General features: G+C 39.7%; 1 protein-coding gene across 5 annotated transcripts in view; it reads right to left on the reverse strand.

Annotated features, from left to right (window-relative positions):
- kaznb (kazrin, periplakin interacting protein b) overlaps positions 1-27,291 on the reverse strand; it is a 256,139-nt gene that overhangs the window by 54,168 nt on the left and 174,680 nt on the right. For 4 of the 5 annotated variants that reach the window (XM_057847064.1, XM_057847066.1, XM_057847065.1 and 1 more), the window contains one exon: positions 12,063-12,170. In XM_057847064.1, coding sequence (XP_057703047.1) covers positions 12,063-12,170 — 108 coding nt within the window. Of the gene's footprint in view, positions 1-1,976; positions 2,230-12,062; positions 12,171-27,291 lie in introns of those variants that run through there. The other variant, XM_057847068.1, reaches the window with a different exon arrangement.

Genomic DNA, 27,291 nt, shown 5'->3' on the forward strand with positions numbered 1-27,291 from the left:
CACTGATTCTGTTCATAATTTTTATGAACAGAATTTCTGGGGGCAGCCGAAGCGTTGAGGGTGTCCGGTATTTGCAGATGATGTGGTGCTTCATCAAGCCGTGACCTCCAACTCTCACTGGAGCGGTTCGCAGCCAAATGCGCGGTTGGGATGAAGATCAGCATCTCCACATCCGAGACCATGGTCTTCAGCCAGAAAAGGGTGGAGTGCCCTCTCTGGGTTGGGGATGAGATCCTGCCCCAAGTGGAGGAGTACAAGTATCTTGGGGTCTTGTTCACGAGTGATGGTAGGAGGGAGCGGGAGATCGACAGGCGGATCGGTGCAGGCTCTGCACCGGTCCGTAGTGGTAAAGAAGGAGCTGAGCCGAAAGGCAAAACTCTCGAATTACAGGTCGATCTACGTTCCTACCCTCACCTATGGTCACGAGCTGTGGGTCATGACCGAAAGAACAAGATCCCGGATACAAGTGGCAGAAATGAGTTTCCTCCGCAGGGTGTCGGGCTCTCCCTAAGAGATAGGGTGAGAAGCTCGGTCATCCGGGAGGGACTCGGTGTCGAGCTGCTACTCCTCCGCGTTGAGAGGAGCCAGTTTAGGTGGCCCGGGCATCTGGTTCGGATGCCTCCTGGACGCCTTCCTGCAGAGGTGTTCCAGGCATGTCCCACCGGCGGAAGGCCCTGGGGACGACCCAGGACACGCTGGAGAGACCATGTCTCTCGGCAGCCTGGGAATGCCTAGGAATCCCGCCGGAGGAGTTGGTTGAAGTGGCTGGGGAAAGGGAAATCTGGGCTTCCCTACTAAAGCTGCTTCCCCGCGACCCGACCACGGATTAAGCAGCAGATGATGGATGGATGTATGAAGTCAGGATATTGAAATGCACCAGCCTATTACAGTATTTTTCTTGTGGAAAAAACATACGGTTCTGGCAACATTTGCTAAAAACTTTCCCTTTCATTTCCACAGAACAAAATTTCCCCATTCATTTCCAATGGACCTATTCGCTATTTCAATGCCTCAAAATCAACAGGAATTGATCCAATATACCAACCATCATAGCAAAGCTACCATCACAATTTGCGGCCCGATATCAACATGAAGTGACCCCCGAAATGCCCCCAAATAAACAGGAAGTGACCGGATATCAACAGGAAGTGACCCTAAAATGTCCCCAAATCAACAAGAAGGGACCCTAAAATGCCCCAAAATCAACAGGAAGTGACCCGATAACAACAAACAGCGACCCCAAAACGCAAACAGAGAGTGACTGGATATCAACAGGAGGGGATCCCAAAATGCCGCAAAATAAACTGAAAGTGACCAGATATCTATAGGAAGTGATCCCCAAATGCCTCAAAATCAACAGCAATTGACTCAATATAACAACCATCATAGCAAAGCTACCATTGCAATTTCTCCAGAAATTGCATTCTCTAGTTTGTATAGAAGTTGAAATTTCCAAATCCTATATATATTAGATATGGATGAGAAAATGTAGTGGAATAATTTCTATGATGATTACATAATAATTTATATACATTTATAAAAATAAAATACACACATTTCACATGATATTAAATCATGGCATAAAGAACATAATGCAGTTGTTGTTTTTTTAAATGTAGGTTGAGAAAACATCAAAGCATTGCTGTCCAATCAAATGTGTTCATACCCATTTATGGGGATATTCTGATAAAATCATTTGGCGATGCAGCTTTTTCCTGGAAAGGAGTTCAACAGATAAGCAAATATACTGGCATGATCGTGTTACTGTTGAGTTTAAATCCACTTCAATGACAGCGACATGGCATAAAATGAAAGTAATGCAATAGTTTCACCTGAAATGTAATAACAAAAAAGCACACTGAGGCACTCGACTGAGACTGCAGTATGTGCACAATGACACTGTGAACTTGAACTCACGCACACAGAGCAACAGCAACGCCATAAAAATTTGGACCTTGTGTGTACGCGTCACTCACCGGGCTTCACTTCCTCCCTGTCAGACCTCATGGCCACGTTGGCCCCGGTTCGGCTCGGCTCCACGGTCAGACCCGTCAATGTGAGCTCTCATAGCAAGCGAAAGTCAATGCTAAATACGCACCGAGCAACACGTTCAACACACACCACCCTCTTCAGTGCCCTCGACCGCCCTCGACCCCGCCCCAGAATGGACCAGGTAACCAGGAAGCGTTCCCCCGAGAGCGTCTTTCTCGTTCAGCGCCTGTTTCGATGGACACACCCAGCGAGTCGCCCTTCCTCAGCTCCTTAGGTAGTAAAAGGAGGAGGGGGAAACTGCACCTGAGGAGTCAGGTGACGTGACACCAGGTGAGTCAGAGGCACACTGACACCCCCTGTTGGCTGAGATGTGACATTTTTCAATGTCCGACCAGTTAAAAATGCAGCAGTCTTGTCCATTTTGGTATATGGGGATCATGTTTCAGTGCCATTGACGGCGATAGATGTCCCATCCATTTTGACAGGGAGTGTTCATAATCAACATCTTAAATGTGAACTTCAATTTTCTGTTTCATTCATGAAACAGGTCAAAATCATTGTGTGACCTGGTTAAAGTTTGTGGTTTGTGATTTAATTGTATTTGCCTTTTTAAGTTCTGTTGTCCTGGGACCCAACAATGATTCCAGCACTGTACAAGGCTGGCGGGCCACTAGGGTTTTCTTACTGGTTTCAACGAGTAAAAAAAGAAAACTTTTTCAGACCATGTTAACACCACTCAGAATAGAATTTACTGTAATTTTCGCAATTTAAGGCGCACGTGACTATAATCCACCATCCATCAAATTTGACATGAAAACGTCACTTGTTAATGGATAAGCCGCACTGGACTATAAGCCGTAGCTGTCCTCACTGTATTACGGGATATTTACACCAAACATTATTACCGGTATCACTTTATTTGACAGTCATACGACTGTCATAAGACCAAATGTATCACCATTATTGCTTCAAGTTTCATTTGGCCATCACTGCTCCCTTGGGGGAGACAGCCAACCTCTGCTGCCACCTGCTGTAAACACTGTTGTTCACCAACATGCCTCCTAGCATGCATTGCAGCGCTACTGATGTAAGTAACAATCAAAATTCATGTTATGTGCTAATTATTTCAGTTACTGTTCCAGTTGTTTCATTAATTGCTAGTTATGATATTTGGTAACACTTTGACAGTGGCGCCATAAGACTGTCATTAGGCAATCATAATTATGACATGACACTGTCATGAGCCTTAAGGAATGCTTATAACAGATGTCATTTAGTATTATCCGGCAAATTATCTCAATTTTGAATGCATGTAAAAGATCCAAGTTGGACATAAATGGAGTTGGAGACATAATTTGCCGGATGACACTTAATGACATCTGTCATATGCATTCAGTAATGCCCATAATAGTGTAGTGTCATAATTATGACAGTCTTATGGCAGTCTTATGACGCCACTGTCAAATTAAATGCTCCCAATTAACCCCAATAAATCAACAAATAAGCAGCACTGGACTATAAGTCGTAGGATTCAAAATGAAGGAGAAAAATAGCGGCTAATAGTCCGAAAATTACGGAATTACAAAAAATAACTCCTAGGATATCAGATAATAGAAGTTTCTCTACTTACTGGACATTTCTCTACACACAGTTTTACACAATGCGCTGTACGGCATTTAAGGTGTTTAAGATACAGTGGCAACACTGTCAGTTATCAAAAACGAGTTGGAGCCCTAAAAGATGACAATGTTGTGTTATTTCATTGTTATTTTCTCTAATTTCCCTCATTTCACCAAAGCACAGCCTTGGCTGTAACAACAAAACAAAACATTAAAATTCTTTTAACGCGTAGATACAGCACTATGTTACACCACTGTGTGAATGTGGCACATGGACACAGCAACAACACAAATATTTCAACTTGATGGGTGGGCAAGCACTCCAGAGACCCAACTATTTGTATACAAGCCATTAAAAAGTCAATTTTCCATATTACGTCCCCTTAGGGCTTTTTAACACACACTGCAAATTGCGGCAATAACTCTATCCAAATTCATTAAAAGCAGAAGGAGTATCTTTTGTTTTAAAAGCTTGGACTGACCTTCTCCACCCCAGTACTCTATCTCATCCTCATTGCTTTCAACCCGACGTTTCTTGAGCTGCTACATTTCCATCTCTCGCCGTCATTTTTCTTCCTGCAGCTTAACGCTCTGCGCTGCCATGTCATTCATTGGCCGCGCTTTCTTTTAAAAGCCTGTGGAAGGCTTCAAAAAAAGCCCTCGTCGTTGAACTGTCAGTCTGTGTTATTAACAGAGACGGTCGAGAAAGTGTAGCTCCAGAGAAGCAGTAGAGACAAACCGAAACATTAATTCTTGACATGAAGGATGCACTTATGATAGAGGGGGACACACACACCTTTTTTCTGTTGGCTCTTGAACGCCCCTCACCGTTAAGAAATGGCTCGAGAACATCAAGGGGGCAAATGGTGTAGAAAAGAGATGCATGGAAATTCATGAGAGGATGCTGCACAACATTAGTAAGTAATGCAGGGTTTCTGTGACAACGACAGAGAAGTCTAACCTCTGTATTGACAGCCATCTTAGCCTTGACATGAGTTTGAAGCTTTTTTGTGCCAAGTTTGTTAGATTATGACTTGAATTGTTGCTTTCACTTCAGATCTAAATGGCAAGATTAATACTTTTCATTAGCCACGTTTGCAATGATGCTTGTGCGAACACAAAATGACAACATTACAAAGAACTAGCATAGGTCATGCTGGGTTGTCATAGCTACGACATGTTGGTGACTGTTGATTTGAAGCGGTTTTGTAATATTTTACACTTCCAGTACTAGGAATGTCCCGATTGCAAATTTTTGAATGCAAGTCTGAGGCACGTAATTTTGAAGATCAAACTCGATTGAACATCAGAAGCGTTCAACAAACACATACTGTATATCAGGGGTAGGCAAACCGGTCTTCGAGGGCCGCAGTGGGTCCTGGTCTTTGTACCAACTGATTCAGCACCGACAGTTTGACCAATGAGGTTTCAGCGGAAACAAGAAGCACCTGACTGCAATGAACTGATTGTATGAAACCAGATTGGTGAAAGGCTGTCCTCATAATGGGTTTGAACAAAAACCCGCACCCACTGCGGCCCTTTGTGGAATAGTTTGCCCAACCCTGCTGTATATGATAGTAAGGGTGTAACGGTACATGTATTTGTATTGAACCGTTTCGGTACGTGGTGCTCGGTTCGGAACGGAGGCATACTGAACGAGTTTCTGACGTAATGTAACCCTTACTTTTCGAGGCTGTGAGTCGATCGGGTTACAGTTTCTTTGTGTAGATTATATTTACTCCGTGTTCTCTACTATAATGAGGACCAACACGGTAGGACAGTATAACCCAGAAATGTCAACGGCGCGGAAACGTCGCCGCCGCGAGAACGCAGTGAAACGCGGGCGTTAAAGTCAATCAGCCAATGCACACCAGTCGCAGGGCAGCTGCGTGTTAGACGCGTCCCGGCTCAACACGACGCACGCGAAAAGAACGGCAGAGTTTATTATTTGACGAAACATCACATTTGTAAAATATAAACAGACGAAACATCACATTTGTAAAATATGAACACATAATAAAATAAATAATAGCCCATTTAAATAAAATAAATTAAAATGAGCTAACACACCTGTAATTAAATAATAAGAATAATACACAGATCCTGCTTACACAATTAAATTTATTAATTTCTGTATGGCGCTTTAACTTGAGAAAATCCACCAATAAAGCTTTTGAAAACCATTCATAAAAAAAATGTTTCATTGAGGCATTTCATTTGTAAAATACATGTTAAAATCTTTGTCATTGGGATTGCTTTTCTCTTTAGCACAGGACTTCTTTCTTCTTTCTTTCAGAAAGAAAGCTGACCAATACGCGGGTCTGAAAAGCAAATTGTTGTTGGATTATCTTTAAATACCCACTCCCTTTTCAGCAGAATTCTAGCTTTGTATAGGCTAATGTTCCTATTGTTGAAAGCACTAAGGTAGGTAATAAACAACTCGCACATTTATATTTTGCATTTTGTTTTCTTACTGTACCGAAAATGAATCGAACCGTGACCTCAAAACCGAGGTACGTACCGAACCGAGATTTTTGTGTACCGTTACACCCCTATATGATAGGGTGACGAAACATCCGCTTTTACCCGGATATGTCCACTTTTCAAGTCAAATGTTTCAAGTGTTGAAATTGACTGACACTTTGCTACGGTACTGTGCTGCCTGTGACGTGTTCCCAAAGAGCCTGCTCAGTTGTTAATAATTTTTTTATGATCCATACATATATAATCAAATGCTCGTGTACCCAAAAGAGTAATTAAGTCGAAAATACCTTTATTCTACTTTGGATACAAATTTGCGCATGCGTGCGCAGTCATGGACTGGCTTTATCATGGCATTAACTGTCAATTCTCATTCACAAACAAACCATCAAGACAGGAGCTAACAGGCTACAGGTACACTTGCTAAACTTACTTTTTGGCAACTGTTGACTTCTGTCTGAGCTTTGTACTGGCGCGATCTGTAAAATTTGGTTTGGTGTCTGTTATGACCCTGTGGGCAGGGCCAGCCCAACCTATAGACCCTACCCACGTGACGTCACAACTCCTTCCTCCTGATTGGTGCCGCCCAATTGTCCGTCAACACATCATGTTTCCCTGTTACGGCTACGTACATTCCTCCTATTTACGATGTGTTTTTCTGCTCGTTAACATTAATAATCAAAATGGTGAAGGCGTGTGTGGCGGTCGGTTGCAATAACAGAGAAGATAGACGGAGAAGACGGAGAGACTTGAAGTTCTACCGGATTCCGAGAGACCCGGAGAGAAGAGAGCGAGATGGGCTGCTGCAATTCGACGAGAAAACTGGGCTCCAAACGATTACCACACATTATGTAGTAGTCATTTTATATCTGGTAAGATGCATTTAATATATATTTAGAGGGTTTTGGGCTGACAACCACAATTAAGATCATTGCTAGGCTAATCGCCGACAACATACACGTATGTATGTAGTGAGAGTGCTATCGCTAAACCATATAAACATTAAAAGCCCTAACTCCATTGACAAACGACATGAAATACATTAGACTTGACAGTGGATGTTAGCAATAACAAAAGATTTTGAATTGAACATTTCGTAACTCACCTTTCCAAGCACAAGATAGATTCCTGCCGAATTTTCGTGGACGAGGACCTGTTTCACCCAACCAGCAACGAAGTATTTATAAGCCTCCAAGCTCTTAAAGTTTTTCAAACTTTCGTGAGAATAGGCTGATTTTGTGTGGACAAGATAGTTGTACAGTTCAGGGTAGCTAGCAGATGTCAGGCAAATACGGCTGAGACAGTGGGTTGAAAAACATCGATTTAGGCATCAAATATGGATCTGGCGAAAGGATAAACTGAAGCTTTTCCACATAACGCCTTTTATGCAACGCATCAAGTGAGTTTACGGCATCCGAAAGCACCGGGTCTTCCATGAAATGCATTATAAATTGCTCGATCAATTGAGACCATTGATAATACAGACACAAAATGACGGACAAGTGGGCGGAACCATACAGTGAGCACGTGATTTTGTGACGTCGGTGGGTAGGGTCTATATGCAGACTATGCAGCTGCTTAGGGCCCCTGACCACTAGGGGGCCCCCAATCTGGCAGTTTTTAAAATTTATATTCTATTTTGTTTACTACAGTTTGCTTTATTTGACTTTTGTGAGTTTTGATACTTGCTTACAAGCTTAAAAAAAATAAAATTTCTTCCTTAACCTCTTCCTCTTTTAGAAAAAGGTTGGGCGCTATCTACTGTAAGTACTGACAATCATTCTGGGTGAGAAGTTTGAAGTATGCAGTGCAACAAAATCTGATTAATATACAAAATATGGACGTATGGATTGGATTGCATGTATGGGTTTCACAGTACACTGTGATGAAATGGTGGGCCAAAAATATGGGCCCCTTTGCATTATTTTGCTTAGGGCCCCCAAATGGCCTGGGGGCCCTGCCTGTGGGTAGCTTTTTCTTGTTTTGCTTTTTCCACTGCTGCGTGTGTGAGTTGGGTGGCTGATTGAATGAATTAGGTGCTGGTGTTACTGATTAAGCCACTTCTGATTGCTGCCACCTGATTATAAGTTAAGGTAACAATTATTATTATTGTAACATCGGCAAAGAAATCGCCAGCTTCGTCAGGTTTTCATTTATTTCAGAACTTATGCAACACAACATGGCTACTGTCCGCCGTAGCCGACGCCAACAACAACATGAAAAGAGAAAGTAAAAACTCTACCGCACCTCTCTCACTTTGTCGTCAGTCATACCGTACATACGGGAACAGCATGCAAAACACAACCGCCACATTAGAACCCGATTCGTTACATTATTAGTATTATTATTATTTATGTCATTATTATAATGATTTGAATTTATAATTTATTTGTTTTGCTATGTGTAATTGTTATTTGTAATTTTTCCAGCAGTATTTATTTAGCATTTAGTAGGGGTGTAACGGTACACAAAAATCTCGGTACGTATCTTGGTTTTGAGCTCACGGTTCGGTTCATTTTCGGTACAGTAAAAAAACAAAATGCAAAATATGAATGTGCTAGTTGTTTATTACACACTTTTGTGCTTTCAACAATAGGAACATTAGCCTATACAAAGCTAGATTTCTGCTCAAAAAGTAGCGGGTATCTAAAGATAATCCAACAAAAATTTGCCTGTCAGACCCCGCGTATTGGTCAGCATTCTTTCTGAAAGAAAGAAGAAAAAATGACAAATATTTTAACATGTATTTTACAAATGAAATGCCTCAATGAAACATTTTTTTTCTAATGAACGGTTTTCAAAAGCTTTATTGGTGGATTTTCTCAAGTTAAAGCGCCACACAGAAATTAATAAATTTAATTGTGTAAGCAGGATGTGTGTATTATTCTTATTATTTAATTACAGGTGTTTTAGCTCATTTCAATTTATTTTATTTAACTGGGCTATTATTTATTTTATTATGTGTTTATATTTTACAAATGTGATGTAGTCATTATATTGTATATTTTATGTTGTATAACTTTAGTTCCTATGTGAATATAAGTTCCTACTTGTTTTGTTGTGGTAGGAGGGCTTTGTATTGAACATGGGGCCGTATTGGTTATTATTATAGCAGAGAAAACAGCCGTAAATCAACAAAGACAAGTCAACTGTGCCCCGATCTACCACTCAAGAGATCTGATGGACTCAAAAAGTAGGTTACGATTAGGGATGGGAATTGATAGGATTTTTACGATTCCGATTCCATTATCGATATTGCTTAACGATTTGATTCTTTATCGATTCTCTTATCGATTCTAATTTGGGGAAAAAGAAGAACCAACGTTTTGATTGGCATCGAGTTTGTTTAATCAGAAGTCACAACCTTACAAACTCACAACGAGATCAAAAGAGGCCCAAAGCCTCAATGTTAACTGTGGCAATAAGTGGCAAATATACAAGAATGTGTAACATTTTACTGAAACATTTATCTAATAGAAATAAAAAAATATTGGTATATATTGGCAGATAGGTTTTTGTTCTGCCTTTGGCAATATGTGTTAAAGCAGGGGTCCCCAAACTTTTTCCTGTGAGGGCCACATAACTTTTCCCTTCTCTGATGAGGGTCAGTTTGTAACAGAAAAAGTGTGACGATTGCAGAAGTGCATAAATGTAAAAAATTATTGTTTTTCAGAAAGCCACAATCAAATAACCCTTTCTGAATTCTTTATAATAATAATAATAATAATAATTAATAATAAAAACACTATTAATTAAATAGATAATAACCAAATAACCCTCTCTGAATTCTTCAAGGAAAAGGCCAGAAAATAAATAACACGATTGAGAAAAAAAAAAAATTCAAAATAGCCGGACCAAATGTGGAGGCGGGCCGTATTTGGGCCGCGGGCCGCAGTCTGGGGACTACTGGTTTAACGTGTATTATTTTACCATTACATTGAATTGCATGCCTTTTAGTTTTTGTGGCGCTTACACGCTCAAGTGGGGGCGCCCTTGCGCTTCCTCACGCGAAGAATAACGCGCTCACGTGAAGAAGAGCGCGCTTACACCCAAAGAAGAAATGCCGCATCCAAGTGAGTGAGCGAGTTAGTGAGAGAGGGAAACACTTCTACGAGCCTACGTTCTTTGTTAATGTTAATATCTACAGAGGCAACGCCTGTATGTATCATCTTTTGTGTTGTTGTTGTTGTGTTTCCACTTGCGACCGGACACTTAAATCCAGTTGTGTAGTGGTTTGAACGATGTGCTAATGCTAGCGAACGAATGCTAACCATACTGTTATTAGCAGCTAATCATCGCTGATTTACGTTGATGCAAACCTGTTTGTTATTGGGGACGAAATTGATTTGTTTAATTTCTATTCTTAGTTTCACTCTTCAAGTGATGGTTGAATAAAGTCAGCAAATTATACCAACGTCTTCTGCATCGTCATTTGGGAGTTTAGCTAGCTGTATAGCCAGGACTGAGCCTTAGCCTGTCTGTAAGGACAGCGCAGTCGTATTCCCTCCCGATGCAGTTATCTCCACATTGCAATGACTGCAAGTCGCTTTGTTGTAATTTTTCCTCGTGAAGTGAAGACACACTTTCGAGCGTTTGAACCTACGTGCTGTCATTGTTATATTTATGGCTGCAATGCTCGTGCTTACCTGTCGTAACCTTTCATTTTCACACTCTTTCCTGGTGAAGTGTAGTCAAACTTTGGAACGAGTGGTTCTTGGCGCCATGCTAGTTTGATGCGTCTGGACAACAACACACGTCACGACGCAATACGCGTCTTTAGGAATCGTTAAAGGGATCGTTAAGGCTTTTTCATTGTGATGTCGAGGCCTCGAAACACTCGGAACCGGTTCCGAATTGGAATCGGATTTCGATTCCCATCCCTAGTTACGATTGCATACTAGTTTGAAAATCGACTGGATCCACCGTATTATTACACGAGTGACTTCCGGCCCGATCCTAGCTAGTAGTATTGACGCAGGATGGCCGCGCCTCACGTCAAATAATAAACTCTGCCATTCTTTTTGCGTGCGTCACGTTGAGCCGCTTCTGGGACGCATCTACACGCGGCCGCACTGCGACTGGTGTGCATTGGCTGACTGACTCTAACGCCCGCGTTTCACTGCGTTCTCGCGGCGGCCACGTTGTTGCGCCATTGACGTTTATGGACTGTCCGAGCGTGTTGGTCCTCATTATAGTAGAGAAGACGGAGTAAATATAATCTACACAAAGAAACTGTAACCCGATCGACTCACAGCCTCGAAAAGTAAGGGTTATATTACGTCAGAAACTCGTTCGGTACGCGTCCGTTCCGAACCGACTACCACGTACCGAAACGGTTCAATACTATTACATGTACTGTTACACTCTTAGCATTTAGCATAGGTTTTGGAGCAGTGGAACAAATTAATTGAATTATAATGTATTCTTATGGGAAAATCCTGCTCGACCATTCCGACAAACCAGGTCCTGGAATGAATTAAAATTACATTTATGGGTACCACTGTATTGCCATATTGTGCAGCCTGAATAATCTATCAACAGCAGTGTCGCATCTGGAACAATGGGGCCTAACAACATCATCACGTGGCATAAAAAGAAATACAGACATACAGTAAAGGTTTTATGGATGTGTGACTGATAGATGGATCATCATACTGTATACTGTAATTAAGGCTGGTCACTGAAATTACGCCAACCCTACTCCCTCTCTTCTTTATGCATATGAAGAAAATATTCTTCTGATGCAACTCCAGTGAAATTGCTTTTATTCAGACTAGAAATGCTTTTCTCACACGGCTCACTCCAACACCCAAAGCCTGCAGTGTTGTGTAAGGTGGTCAGCACACACCTTTGCTCCCTGATTTAACCTCCCTCCTGTCTCTTTTAACTACTCTGATAAATCCCTGTGCGCACGGTCACCACGGCAACGCTTCTCAGGCCCGCTCTCTTTAACTGGAGGCAAGCGTGTACCTTTGCCCAGTGAGCAGTCAGGGGAGCCGAAGTCCATCAGGCTGGAAATCTCTGTCGGGTAGCACATGTCTGTCACCACCGTCTTCTGTCTGTGATGCACGGATGAATCTGCGAAGAGGAAAAGCAATTTGGCAATGAGCTTAAAAATGGTAGAAAATGTGTTAACGAAAAATGCAAAATATGTAGGTGTCAAACTTGTGGGGCGGGGGCTAAATTCGGACTGCCAAGTCCTTTTTTTGTGGTCCGCAAAAGTAAATCAACTGCATTGACTTCGTTTTTCTGGCTAAAACAAAATTTATATAAAAATCAGACAATAGTAACTGTTTTTTTTTTTTTTTTTTTTTTTTAAATTAAATTAGTCAATTAACCCTCCTATTCTTTTCGACCCGCCACTGTGTTAAAAGCCCCCAAAACGATACGCTACAAGGTTAAATTGTTCACAGTAGGAACAAAAAAAAACAACTTTAATCATTCGGATGAAGAAAAATGCATTCAAAACTCCTTTTCGCAGATTTTCTATCCCCTTAAGCTTTAGAAATTCAAGTGAAGAGGAAAAACTCAGGTATTCACACATATTGTGGTGAAGGACAAGTTGTTGTTTTTTTAAGCAATTTTGGTGTTTAAAATTCAATCAAGTTGCTCAAATTGGGGGTTTAGTGAAGACAGGTAATTTTGACCCTGAGGACACAGGGTGTACCCAACAGGCCAAATGTTTGGACACACCTCATTCAATGCAACAAAAATGAGGGTCCCAACCCCATTGATAAAGCAATAAATTCCACTAATCAACCTTGAAAAGGCATACATGCGAAGTCAAAAACCATTTTAGGTGACTCATCTAGCTAATCAAGAAAATGGCAAGAGTGTGTGAAAAAGTAATCAGAGCAAAGGGTGGCTACTTTAAAGATACCAGAATATTATACATGGTTTTAGTTACCCCCCCCCCCTTTTTTTTTTATGCTAAGTACATAATTCCACACGTGTTCAGTCATAGTTTTATTACCTTCAGTGAGAATTTACAATGTAAATCGTCATAAAAATAAAGAAAACTCTTTGGCCTGTACTATGTACAGAAAAAGGGCAAACAGGAGGTTTAATTGTGGCGGACCTAGTTTTCCTGCCACTGACAATGCTCGACGTCCAATCCATTCTAGCAGATCTGGCAGGGATCGAATGACCACGGCCAGAAGCTCCCAGTCATAATGGATTTGATATCTAGTGAGGTAATTAGATAAATATTGCTCAGTTGGCTGACATATAGAAAAGTTTGACACTTCTAATCCAGAAACAATAAAAACATGGTTTCCAAATGAGTATTTTGTCAAGAACCCAATGAGTTAACCTATTCTTGTCTGTATTTGCTTCTTGCAAATTCTGCAATTCGCTAATCTTATCGACTGAAAACCTCATCTTTTTGCTTTTGTGCTGTGAGATGCAACAAAATGGAATCGATTCTAAGAGGAAAAGCTATGGTTTACGATTGCACATTCCAATGGTGCTTATAATTGTGTACAATTGTTTGAAGATATGAGCATGGCACCTTTAGGCATGTAGAAATTGAACCCAGGGATGAACCAGAAAAGTTTTTTCAAGTATTTCAATGAATTTTGTTAGAAATTTGTTAGAATCTTCCTAATAAATTACATCATCATTGGGGTTTTCCCAAATTGTTCAACCCCTTATTGAACTAGTGATTATTTTTGATAATTTAAAAACTTTAATAACATTAATTATTGTTGCTAGAATCTTGCACCTTATAGTCAAGTGCTGCTCATTTCTGTACTTTCACAGGGTTTTTGGTGTAAATATCCCATAATACAATCTGGACACCTTTTGGTGCGTACAGCTTCGATAGTCTGGGGCATTTTCTATTTTAAAAATTATACTGTATTTTTTCGAGAATTATTTTATTGTAATTATTACATACATTTTAATTTTTTTTAAATGAATTATTACTGTATTTTTCTTTTTCTTTGTGTTTTTAAATGAATAAAATTATAAATTAATAACATTTGAGTAAAAACTAAAGTATTAAAATGACAATGAATAAAAACTGAAAAGAATAACATGAATTAAATTCTAAAGTTGTTGCCCCCCCCAAATTGTATAGCATTCAAATGAGTACCCTATAAAGAGTTAAAGGCAAATGCATGTGGAACAAGCTGGCAAGGAATAGTATAAAAATGTAATATCATCAGATTCATAAAACGTAGTTTTAATTTTTTATGAAAAATAAAAGAGTAAAAGTCTTTGTGTCTCACGTCCCATTTCTCTGAGATTATGGCAATATTGAACGACAGACATGCCAGTTATGAAAAATGACTTTTACATCTCTCCAGTTTTTAACGTGTGAATCTCCTTTATGAACAATGCAGAGGACAGAATTAGACTATCCGACCAACGAACCATCAGTAAAATGCTTAAACAAGCTCTACATGGGCATTAAAAAGCCACAAAGTTGACAGGGGACTTTTTTTAAACACCGTGACCAGCTGACTTTCTCTGTGTCCCCCAGGGGACACAGAGAAAGTGAAGCCGTGTGTCGTATTTCCTCCCCAGCGGCCAAACACGACACCTAAATCAAAGCGGTGCAGACATTTTTACTTGCCTGCAGCTGAACAACTTTTTATCTCTACGAGCGTATCAACGTGTCCTCGCGATCAATCAATTTAAAGCTAGAAAAGATTCCGCCTGTGCACAGTGTGAGGCCCCCTCCACACCCCACTTTATCCGTCCCTTGTGACAAAAAAAAAAAAAAAAAAAAAAAGCCTACAGGGACACACCCATTACACAGCTAGGGAGGAAGATGAGGCAGATGATGCTCCCTGCTCAGAACTAATGGTTTGAAAACCTCTACAGTGTGGGAGGAGAATGCTGCAGGTCTTTTTACTTGTTCATTAGTGTAGCATGCACTGTAACGCCTCATTGACTTCAAGTTCTCGTGAAGTTTCTCGCATTTTACATGAGTTTGTGTACAAAGCATCCTGCAGTCTTGTGTCAGAAAACTAGTGCGGATGCTTCAGACAGGATTCACTCCATAGTAGGCCATTTGATATATTTTTTAATGTATTGTAATTAATATAAAATAATAGAAACACTATTTGTAATGATAAAGATAATAAGAAAGTGTAATATACTAGCCTGGCTCTGCCAGACTATTCTCCCTGTATTTTTCAAACACTGAGAGAAATAGTCTGGAACCCCTCCCATTAACGGCCTTTTCGAGCAGATACAAAATCAATCGACAAATCAGATTCGTTTATTTGCGTCACGTGTTCTTCACAAGCAACGTCACTCTTGCGCGTCGACAGTCGTCCCTTCAGCAACACAGACGGTGAACGGCAGAGCCGAGAATATGTTCCAATCCACGGTAAAATCAGTTTTAAATGACCAAAAACACATCGACACGAGTCACTGACAACAATCTGTCTCGCGCTAGCCATGTCGAATAAACTCCGCTCTCTTCGTATGTTTACTTCCGCGCGCAAGTCCGTCATCCTGAAGTCGCCATTTTTCTAACGTCAGGTCTGCTCGTCGCTGATTGGTCCACTCCGCTGTCTGTATGCTGTGGCTTGCTCCGCCCTGGAAATTGTTTCCGTGGGAAGGGTGGCCAGACTCAATAGCTGGAACAGCGTTGAGTCTGGTGTACCAGGCTAGTAATATACTAGTCCTTCTCAAAAATTTAGCATATTGTGATAAAGTTAATTATTTTCTGTAATGTACTGATAAACATTAGACTAATATATTTTAGATTCATTACACACAACTAAAGTAGTTCAAGCCTTTTATTGTTTTAAAATTGATGATTTTGGCAAAAAAAGTCATGAAAAACCAAAAATCCCTATCTAAAAAAATTAGCATGTCATGAAAAGGTACTCTAAAGAAGCTACTAACTAATCATCTGAATCAACGAATTAACTCAAAACCCCGGCAAAAGATTCCCGAGGCTTTTAAAAACTCCCAGCCTGGTTCATTACTCAAAACCACAATCATGGGGAGGACTGCCGACCTGACTGCTGTTCAGAAGGCCATCATTGACACCCCCAAGCAAGAGGCTAAGACAAAGAAAAAAACTTCTCAGTGAATAGGCTGTTCCCAGAGTGCTGTATCAAGGCAACTCAGTGGCAAGTCTGTGGGAAGGAAAAAGTGTGGCAGGAAACGTCGCACAACCAGAAGACGTGACCGCACCCTGAGAAGGATTGTGGAGAAAGGACGATTCCAGACCTTGGGGGACCTGCAGAAACCTGGAAATGGGCTAAAGGTGCTGCATTCCCAAGGTCGAGCCACTTTTGAACCTGAAACAGCGGCAGAAGCGCCTGACCAGGGCTACAGAGAAGCAGCACTGGACTGTTGCTCAGTGGTCCAAAGTACTTTTTTCAGATGAAAGCAAATGTTGCATGTCATTTGGAAATCAAGGCGCCAGAGTTTGGAGGAAGACTGGGGAGAAGGGAATGCCAAAATGCCTGAAGTCCAGTGTCAAGTACTCACAGTCAGTGATGGTCTGGGGTGCCATGTCAGCTGCTGGTGTTGGTCTACTGTGTTTTATCAAGGGCAGGTTCAATGCAGCTAGCTATCCGGAGATTTTGGAGCACTTCATGCTTCCATCTGCTGAAAAGCTTTATGGAGATGAAGATTTTATTTTTCAGCACGACCTGGCACATGCTCACAGTGCCAAAACCACTGGTAAATGGTTTACAGACCATGGCATTACTGTGCTCAATTGGCCTGCTAACTCTCCTGACCTGAAACCCATAGAGAATCTGTGGGATATTGTGAAGAGGAAGTTGAGAGACACCAGACTCAACACTGTGGCTGACCTTAAGGCCGCTATCGAAGCATCCTGCGCCTCCATAACACCTCAGCAGTGCCAGAGGCTGATTGCCTCCATGGCACACCGCATTGAAGCAGTCATTTCCGCAAAATATATGATATGATATATTAAAATATATGAAAGTCTAATGCTTATCAGTCCATTACAGAAAATAATGAACTTTATCACAATGTGCAAATTTTTTGAGAAGGACTAGTATATTGGTGCTGCAACGATTAATCAATAAACTCGAGCAATTCGATTAGAAAAAAAGCTTCGAATCCAATTTGATGCTTTGAGTATTCGTTTAAATAGAGTGGCATTGTAATGGTTTGTTTTGAAAGCGTTTGCATTAGGTTTTATTGATATGGGTGAATACACTGCCCTTTAGCGGCAACAGTAAATATGACATAACTCATTAAACATACTGTAGCTGAACCCAGCTGCTCCCTGTTAGGACCAACATAAGGTAAGTTTTTGTTTGAGCTAATATTAATAAGTTAATGTTTATAAGTATATTTAGTCATTTTTTTGAGGGAATATGTGTATGAACGATTTGTTAGGAGCATTGTAAAACAACAACAACAACAACAACAAAACTTTAGCATTTTATACCATTTAAGCTAGCAGAGTTTTGCCATGCATGTTAGCCAATTGTTCTCTTGTTGTACATAGATCCTCCATTTATTTATTTTTTCATACAATTTGAGGCTAAGCTCAGGTATTTTAATTTATTTTTAAATTAAATGCAATTCTGCATAGTTTGAAGAGACACTCGAGAATTTTATTTTGTATTTGCATTTAATGCTCTTTTGAAAGTGCAATCTTTGAAACGCTTTGTTTTACATCTCCTCAAATTTATTCTGCATCGCATTAAATGTTCATTAAATGTAAAAATCCAATTACTTGATGATTCGAACTAACTAGTTGATAGGTTAAGTGACTACTAAAATAATCGATTGCTGCGGCCCTAATGTATATATAACGAACGTCCATTTGCCCCTCCCAGTCAAAATAAATTGGATGTCTAGCGCTGTCAATGTTAGCAAATGAGTTAAATGAGTGTCTTGTAATGGTTAAAAACACACACGCACACAAAAAAAAACACACCAAAAAAAAAATCATAATTTTTGCAGGAAAGAATTATCAATGACTAGGTACACATCCAAACGAAATATTACACTCTCTTTCATGTAAAAAAAAAAAGTTTGGGCTTATCTTATTCTGTTTTATACTAATAAGCTGTAGAAAAAACGTTTCACACAAATGACCATTTAGGAGCCAAAACATGAGGAAAACAAGCTATACTTTTCATACTCAATAGTGACTTAAAAACAACTAATTTTGCTTTCTAGACAACTCAAACACCTTAACAATGCTTTCCTCCTTAAAAATGCCAACAAAAGCATAAAAAGTGCTCTTCATGGCAAAATAACTATTTAGAAATAATCAATGTTGTGCAAGCGTTGTAGCATTTTCACATTCCACACAGCACGTGCTCATCAGGGAAACATCTTTTTCATCACACTCTAGGTAGCACATCTAGCCAGAAACATTTTATTTGAGCAGAAGCGGCTTTAATCGTCAGATTTACATTACATCGCCATTTTCTCTATAAAACTTTATCTAAAAACATCCAAGAGACCTTTTGCTGCCTTCTAGAGACCACAGTTCAAACAAATTTGAGATAACTTTCCTATTTCTAACATCGCCAACAGCACAAATCTTTTAGTGTTATTTTAATATCATTACTTTATTTACATAAATATTACAATGACGTGAAAAGAGCAATGATGGATGTGTTTCTGGCCAGAAAGCCGTAAATGTGAGGCTAAACGCATGCAAAAGTGCAACACTAAGCGAGTGCACACACACACAAGAGTGTATTATAGCTCATCTGCTTAATACTGCGGGTCACAGCTGGTACTGGCGTTCCTGGCAGGGGCCCATGTGAGCCTTCCTGGACCACAACAGCTAAATGAGGTCGGGTTTATAAAAAAATAGGGAAGATTAAACAACGAAATCTGCATCTGGAAGGACTCCAGCAGAAAAAGTGCCTGCAATTTTTTTTTTTTGCCAAAAGTTGCTAAAGGTCAATAGAAATGTTGCACCGATACTGATACTAACATTGGAAAATGCTCCGATATGGCATTAAAAAGCAGGCTGAGACATTACGATGAGGCGCAGTATGTACTCTTCAAAATTTAAATTACAACCACCAGTTGCCATTTACAAATGCTGCCGAAGAAACAGAAGAAGAAAAAGCAGCAGAAGATGAAGAAGAGGAAAAATAAATGTTTTTTTAGCTTTACAGAGGTTTTATTCTGGTAAGTGTTGTTGAATGTGGTCATTTAAAAGTTATATTTTCGATGTGTGGGCTTATATTTTATGTAGGCCCTACATGTTGAATGGTAATAGCAGCTAGGATTTGACATTTTATGAACACTGACACTGACATGAGTGTCTACTGTATAAAAATGTTAGCTTTGTTAGAAGGACAGAAAATGAAAACGCTGGCTAGCGAACCTGTGTCCTCTGCTAGCATTATTGTGCTAAGCTATCGTACTAATGTGATATACAGTGATCCCTCGTTTTTTGCTGTTAATGGGGATCAGAACCCGTGGAAAACCGCGAAGTAGCCCCCCCCAAAAATAATTTTTTTGTTTTTGTGTGTGTCAAGGTCTTAATTCAGATTTAGCATTGAAAAGAGATACATCCAGTACAAGACAGGTTTCTTCACTTTTTCTCCTGTAAAGTATAAAAAAAACAAACAAATTATGTATATCTTAATAGATGGTTTTTAAGCACTTCAAATGTAATAATTAAAAGTTTTAAACATGTTACTCTCCCGCCGAATTATTTTTAAACAAGAACAAAGTCTAAAAATTCTTGTCTTTATTAAATGCCTCATTGAGTGAGTCCACTCAAATCCGCTCCATCTTTTCACACACAATGAGTTGCTACAGCAACTGTTTAATAAGTTAAATGATGATTGACGCATGTGGCGCTTTGATGCTGATGCTTCCAGGGATCTGTGGCAAGGGACGTCTATCAATCATCGTTAACTTTAATAAGCAACTCCAGTGCATTGCCTGAACAATAAAGAGCAGGGAGAGGGAGGGAGGGCAAGTGAGATTACGCGATCGGCTCGGGAAAGCTCATCTGTATTATTTTTCTTTAATTGAAAAAAAATCCGGGATGGACTGAGGGCGCGAAGTTTAAGCGCGAAGTACCGATGCATCACTGTAATGGCATTGACTGTGGATTTAATCAGAGCATCAGGCTAGATACTAAACTATATATATATATATATATTTTTTTTTTTTAAACAACATTTTAGGTTCATTCCGTTATTGTCACCAATACCAAATAGACAAAAAGGTTGTTAAACAGTGCCATGATAGCAATTATTTTACATTAAAGTGAATATGCAGTAATTTAGCAATAAAATAATTTAAAAAAAATAAGTTTTTCATCGGTTGATACCACAGAAAGTCAGAATCGGTATCAGGAGGCAAAAAAATGGTATCGGTGCAACAATAGTAATTAGCTAAATAAAATAACATCTGAAAATAATGATAGCTGTTTTTCTTTTGGGAGCTGGGTCCAATTAATGGTGCGTACACAGCTCACTATTTTATCTCGTTAGCTGCCATGGACGGTGATCGACATCCAATCCATTTAAACTCGGAGGATAGCAGAATGCAGGTTCCACCGAAAAATAAATCAATACTCCAAAGTTAATTCATTCTGTGATTGAGCTTGTAACTCAATTTCTCTTTTTTTTGACATTTACAGCAGTTTGACAATCAAATGGGAGCTTCATTTTGATGATTTCTTTCCTCACGGCCAAACTGCTGCTGAGTCAATTTCAGTTTGTACACGCTGGTAGTTTTGCAAGCATTTCTGCTGGCACTTCCACATTGTTTTGTATTCTTCAGCATCTGATTCAGATCAAGCGGGAGCGAGGAGTTAAAGGGAATAACTAGTTGAGCGCAATCAAAGATTGAAGGCATCCGCTAAGAACGTTCCTTATCAAGATTCATAATACAGAGATCCACCAACGCTTCCTTTGGACTCTTCATCCTCTGCTGCTTTTATGTTTTAATAGCAGGACACTGAGAAGCACAGTCAAGGAACTCGTGTATCAATAATAGAACTAAAACTAGCTTGTTAGCAGCTCTGGATGAGGCAACCGAGGAGAGAAAAGATGGTTGAACCTGCAAACTTTCCATTCAAACTGAATATGAAATAGCTTGTTCTTTTGCATACACTAGATAGGCAACTTATTACCTTGATGGTAAAAGCTGCATAGATAGTGGTGCCTTGAAATAAATATACCCACTGATTGAGCCAGTACAACAAAAATAAAGGATTATTGAAGGTGCCAAAGCCCATTTTTGCAACACAATTATAGAAAAATGTGTCATTTGTTTATCAAGAGTTGGAAAGTTCTCTTCCAGACTGAAGAAGATTGTCATTTCAGTGTTTTTTTGCAGCATTCGTTCTGCCATCTATCTTGACAACCCTTTCAGGTCCAGCTGCAGTAAAACATACCCATAGGATGATGCTACCATCACCATGCTTCACAGTAGGGATGGTGTGTTTTTGGTGATGTGCAGTGTTTGGTCTTCGCCAAACATAGCGTCTTGTCTGATGGCCAAAAAGCTCAATTTTGGTCTCATCAGACCAAAGAATCTACTTCCACTTGACCATGGAGTCTTTCACATGCTTTTTGGCAAACTCTAGTCAAGACCTAATATAACTTCTCTTCAACTGGCTTTCAACTTTTCAAACACCAATAATTTTTTGTGTTAAAAAAATGCCAAATTGTTTTGACCATGTTTGATGCATGAATGCAATAAAAGGGGAAAATATCCAAAGGGGGGAGTAATTATGATACATACTGTATATATTTTAAGATACATTTTTCTCCCCATTGCTAGCACTGCACTTACTTGGCACCAGTGTTGTTTCTGTCAACGTCTATGACGATGATAATATAAATAATTCGTCAACGAACAATTTTTTCATGACAATGACGTTTCTTGGGAGACTAAAACATAAGATGAATGCCAGTTGTCGTCTGATGAGACGAGATTGAAAATTCGCCAGTTTCCGTCATAAATTCACAATGTGTGATATTTTTTTATCGCATATGTAGTTAGGACGCAACTTATCTGTTTGGTAGTGTCACTCATGAGACGTGCTGTCCCCCCCACCCCACCCCACCCCACCCCACCCCACCCCACCCCACCCCGTCGCCCCACACACAGGCTTAATTACGGGTGTTCTGTCAAATTTTGCACCCTCTCAAAAATTGCAACTTTGCAGGTCTGAGCATGCACATAATGTTAAAAATAGCCACGAATGCAGCGGTTACAAAGTAAACACTAACAACTTTCTTTCAAGAAAGGAATATTTACTTACTTTTGATCATGAACAGACAGTTCTTCTTAGACTGCCATGTTAGCTGTACACAACAACTTAATGCCGCTCTCTTACTGTTAACGTCTTCGCTGTTTCGTTAAGCATTCATTTGCGCCATATTCGTGTTGCACATTTATGTTTATGATGTAACTTGTTGTTTACCACCTTTGGATAACACTGAGAGTCCAACTGAATGTAAAAAAGGGCTTATTCACCACCACTGCAGCTTTGGAAGAAAAATATTACAAGGGTACAAATTTTGACAGAACACCGGCCGGTGAGTAAGCTTGTGCCCATTCCAGGCTCCTTTTGTGAAACATGTATCAGGTGCTGCTTGGTTTTGTTTTCTTATTTTGGCTATGCCATGTTGCTTTAGCATTTATAGGTCTGTGCTGAGTGATCATCACACACTAAACTAACTTGTAGTGCTAGCATAGCGTTCGTGTTAGCCTTAGCATTTAGCGCGGTGACTCAGTGAGTTTTCTTAAACTCTTGGAAAACTTTTTACATACAGTTTGTGGCGTCCAGATGAGTTTCATTAATTGAAAATAATGTGCTATTTTCCTGCTAAATGTGTGTATTATCATCATGAAGATGTTGATGTGCTTGTAGACAATAATGTGCTATACTGTCAATGTACATTCGAAATTGTTGGAAACCGTTTATTTATTTATTTATTTATTTATTTATCGACCTATCTATCTATTTATGGACAAAAACCTTTGAAGTTTATAGACGAAAACATTTAGAGAATTAACTATAAACGAAATTTGTCTGGTTTTTTGTTGACTAAAACTAGACAAAGACAAACACATTTTGAAATTTAAAAAAAATATGACTAAGACTAAAAGTATTTTAATCCAAAAGAATAAGACTAAGACGAAAATTAAAAGGGCTGCCAAAAACAACACTGCTTGGCACACTGAGCACATCATCGGCCTCATCATCAAAACATCTCACATTCACGCCTGTTGACAATGACTATTTAGAGCAGGGTGTCAAACCCAGAGGACCATTATGATTGCAAATCCGTCCGATTTTGACATTCATGATTTAGAGCAGTCAGTGCAGCAAATTATTAAATTTTTCAATTTTATACGGCCCGCACAAGAAGCTTGAGCTCCGTCTCCACTCTTTTCCACTTCTCAGTTTCAACACTAGATGGAGCATTTAGCTGCTAGGACGGAGTGTTTCCTCTCGTCGCCTCTCTTTGTGTAGCAGTACAAAAACATTTGATCAACAACTGTAAGAGAACATGCCACAAATGGCAAGCCCATAACTTAACATGTTGAAATCAAGGTTGGAAAATTTGTAGAATATCACTTGATAAATATGACACCACTGATAGAAGAATATCCTTGAGTACTCACATTTTCCTGTGATATATACTACCATATATACAGTATTAAAGAAGTTATTTATATTAAAAACAGATGAAAATTCACCACCATTGTAACCCAATGGCTGCCTTCGACAGGAATAGACATTCAGTTCATTTGAAGTGGATTTGAAGGTTGGCAGCTGCCTCGCTCCAGTTCAAGTGGACTGGACATGTACTAGTGATAAAGTAATTGGTGAGGGAGTGCATCTTGGCCAGAGAAAGAATTAGTTGTTGATGTTTTTATAACTCAATGGCTGCCATTGACGGTGATAGTATTAATACAATGACAATATGGTTTGATATTTGAGGTGACTTTTTTTTTTTTTTTTTTTAGATTTTTTTTTAAGGACTTTCAACCTATCCTAACGTTTTCTTCATCTTTTTTGGCCCTTGCACCCTTCGATTTTTCTGAAAGCAACCACTGGAATAAAAAGCTTGAACGCCCCTGATTAAGAGTCTTGATTGAACCTAACATGCATTTTTTGTCAAATCCACCCTGACCTGTGACTCAGAAAATTTTGAGTATGAGGCTGACATGCAGAAGCCCCTAATAACAAGCCTATTTTCCTACTGCTGAGCATTTTAAGTGCTCCCAGGCCTGTTATTTTCCTCAAACAAATAAACAGCAACACTGAAAATCCACCAAGGCTTTAACAACAGCTGCAGTATTTGTAAAATGCATGAAGACTAGCAGCAGCGGCAGCAACCCGCCGTGTTTATGGAGTGTATAAAACACCGCTTGCTAATTTACAATTCCTCACACAAGCTCCCAACGCATTAGAGACAACGCTATATCGCAAAGTGATTTCTCCGCTACACTGGAAGTCGTCGGTCCCAAAGAGGAGTAAGTGATGATCTCCGGCTCCCGCCGAGACGTCGCAGAGTGAAATGCTGAGTCAGCGTGACAGCGTTGACCTTCAAGATTTAGCGCGTATTGTTACGTCGGCAGCCAATGAGAGTTGGCGCGCGGCGTACAAGGTCAGTAGCTTATTTAGGGCAACAAATTTTCTAAAGTTGCATCCGAGCAACAAACTTCCCAATGGACAATTCATCTCGGAGAGGAATAGAGCACTTAGATGCCATTCTTTGGAAAGACATTTGTATTTGCTAAGCTTGGGCCGCTTTCAGAGAAAATCGAGGGATGCAGTATATACAGTGCTGGCCAAAAGTATTGGCACCCCTGCAATTCTGTCAGATAATGCGCAATTTCTCCCAGAAAATGAGTGCAATTACAAATGTAGTAATATCTTCATTTATTTTGTTTGTAATGAAAAAACAAAAAAGAGAATGGAAAAAAAAATCTGTATCATTTAGGCCGGACAAAAGTATTGGCATCCTTTGAAAAATCACTGATGCTTCTCTAATTTGTGTAATTAACAGGACCTGTTACTTACCTGTGGCGCATAACAGGTGGTGGCAATAACAAAATCACACTTGCAGCCAGTTAAAATGGATTACAGTTGAATCAACCTCTGTCCTGTGTCCTTGTGTGTACCACATTGAGCATGGAGAAAAGAAAAAAGACCAAAGAACTGTCTGAGGGCTTGAGAAGCAAAATTGTAAGGAAGCATGGGCAGTCTTAAGGCTACAAGTCAATCTCCAAAGACCTGAATGTTCCTGTGTCTACCGTGTGCAGTGTCATCAATAAGTGTAAAGCCAATGTCACTGTGGCTAACCTCCCTAGATGTGGATGAAAAGAAAAATTGACGAGATTTCAACAAAAGATTGTGCCGATGGTGAATTCAATTCAATTCAATTTTATTTGTATAGCCCTATATCACAACAGGTTTGTCTCAGAGGGCTTTACAAAGTCATTTTGATACACAGTCAGATACAGTAGATGAATGAGATGAGTCCATGACCTGGGCATCCCCCATCCTTAGACCCTCACTGGCGGCAAGGGAAAACTAAAAAACCCCATGGGAAAAAAGAGAAACCTTGGGGAGAACCACAATCAGGAGAGATCCACTGCCAGGACGGACAGGCTATAGATGCACCAGGACTGATGATGGGTAGTAGCAGAAGGAGTTCCAGTTTGTAGAGATGCAGTGGAGTAACGGAACATGAGGAGGTCCATCCAGGTGGATGAGACGGGGGGGGGCAGGGAAGAAGTCCATCCAGCCAGGGGCCAGGCGGCTGCGGCTGAAAAAGTAGCCCCTCCCCAGAAAAGAACCTCGACTAACATGTGTAAAAGTGATTGTATGTCGAGGTACCACTGTACTTTATTTGTCATTATTTCTATTTTGCCAAGAAATTGTAATTTATGTCGGAAAATTGGGTTTAAGAGAAAACAATCGTTATTTTCTTGTTGGGCAAAATCGAACAGACCTAGCATGTTGTGCGTGCCAGATTAAATTATACTTTCATAATTTGCCTTTATATGCATAGGCATATAAAAACTGGACCACAGTTGGCCTGCACACAGTAGCTTGGACACCCTTGATTTGCAGCATCATGTGGCCTGGTATGGCCATTGATTTATGCTAAAATTCCATGTGCGTAATGAAAATACCATGCATGTAATGTTAAATACCGAGCACAAAAGTTTGTTTTATGACAGATGGTGTATTTTTAAAATTGTAGTCGGAAATGGCCTTCAATTACCAGATAATACAGGAATCAGAATGAGAAAATGTGTTTTAGGTGAAAGGTTTTGTTAATTTATGATTATGTTTATGTATCATAATGATTTTTCCTACTTCAGCAAAACAACAGATATGGTGAAGTTTTAAGCTATAGTAAGTAGCGGGCTTCCGTGGCCATCTACCATGCTCAGCACTTAGAATGAGATGGTGAGAAGGTGTTTCTGTTGAATCTTAGTGAATATTTTTGTCATGTATGCAATATTTGTACAGTCTACGTCTAGCGCTGTTTCTTTTGTAAATAAATGTGTATATAGAACAGCTACTGTGTAATTTATGGAAATAAATGGGAAATGCGCTTTAATTTGTCAGATGTTTTGATGGATTGTCCACCAAATGCTACAATTGTGATATAGTTGCAAATACAGGTCTGAAACAGATTCAGATCAGATTTCCTTTTATTGTCATTGCACAAAAAAAAAAAAAAAAAAAAATGGCCGCAGTGAGATTTATGGCAATGAAATGTTGTTGCTTGAAGTGTAAGAACAAGTAAGACTCAATGCGAAACAGGCATCGAGAACCCCGAAAAGGTTTGCAAGCTTGTTCCCACCCACTTTTTATTATTGCACAGTAAGCAGGCAATGAAAATTTGCACTGCTTTCTGAATTCTGAGCGATAACAGCTCTGAGTCAGGTCACCACATACAGCTTGGGCTGTAATTCAACACAAAAATGCCGACATGTCATACTGAGGGACTTACAAGCCTCAATTTCTGAAAATATCCATGGCAAATGCTAATGACATGCATCATACTCCAAGCTACAACATACTCCTATTTTCTTTAAAGCGACACACATATTTACAGATATGACAGTGTATAACATCACCTAAAATTTAACATTAAATAAGAGAAAAAATATAGAAGAACAGTCAAAAAGAAAAATGACTTTGAACATTCTATATTAGTAAAAGGCCACAAACAGCCTTTCACACGCAGCAAAAAAATCCTTGACAATGTGGCACTTT

This window comes from Corythoichthys intestinalis, chromosome 9, assembly GCF_030265065.1.
Source record: "Corythoichthys intestinalis isolate RoL2023-P3 chromosome 9, ASM3026506v1, whole genome shotgun sequence".
Classification (NCBI taxonomy): domain Eukaryota; kingdom Metazoa; phylum Chordata; class Actinopteri; order Syngnathiformes; family Syngnathidae; genus Corythoichthys; species Corythoichthys intestinalis.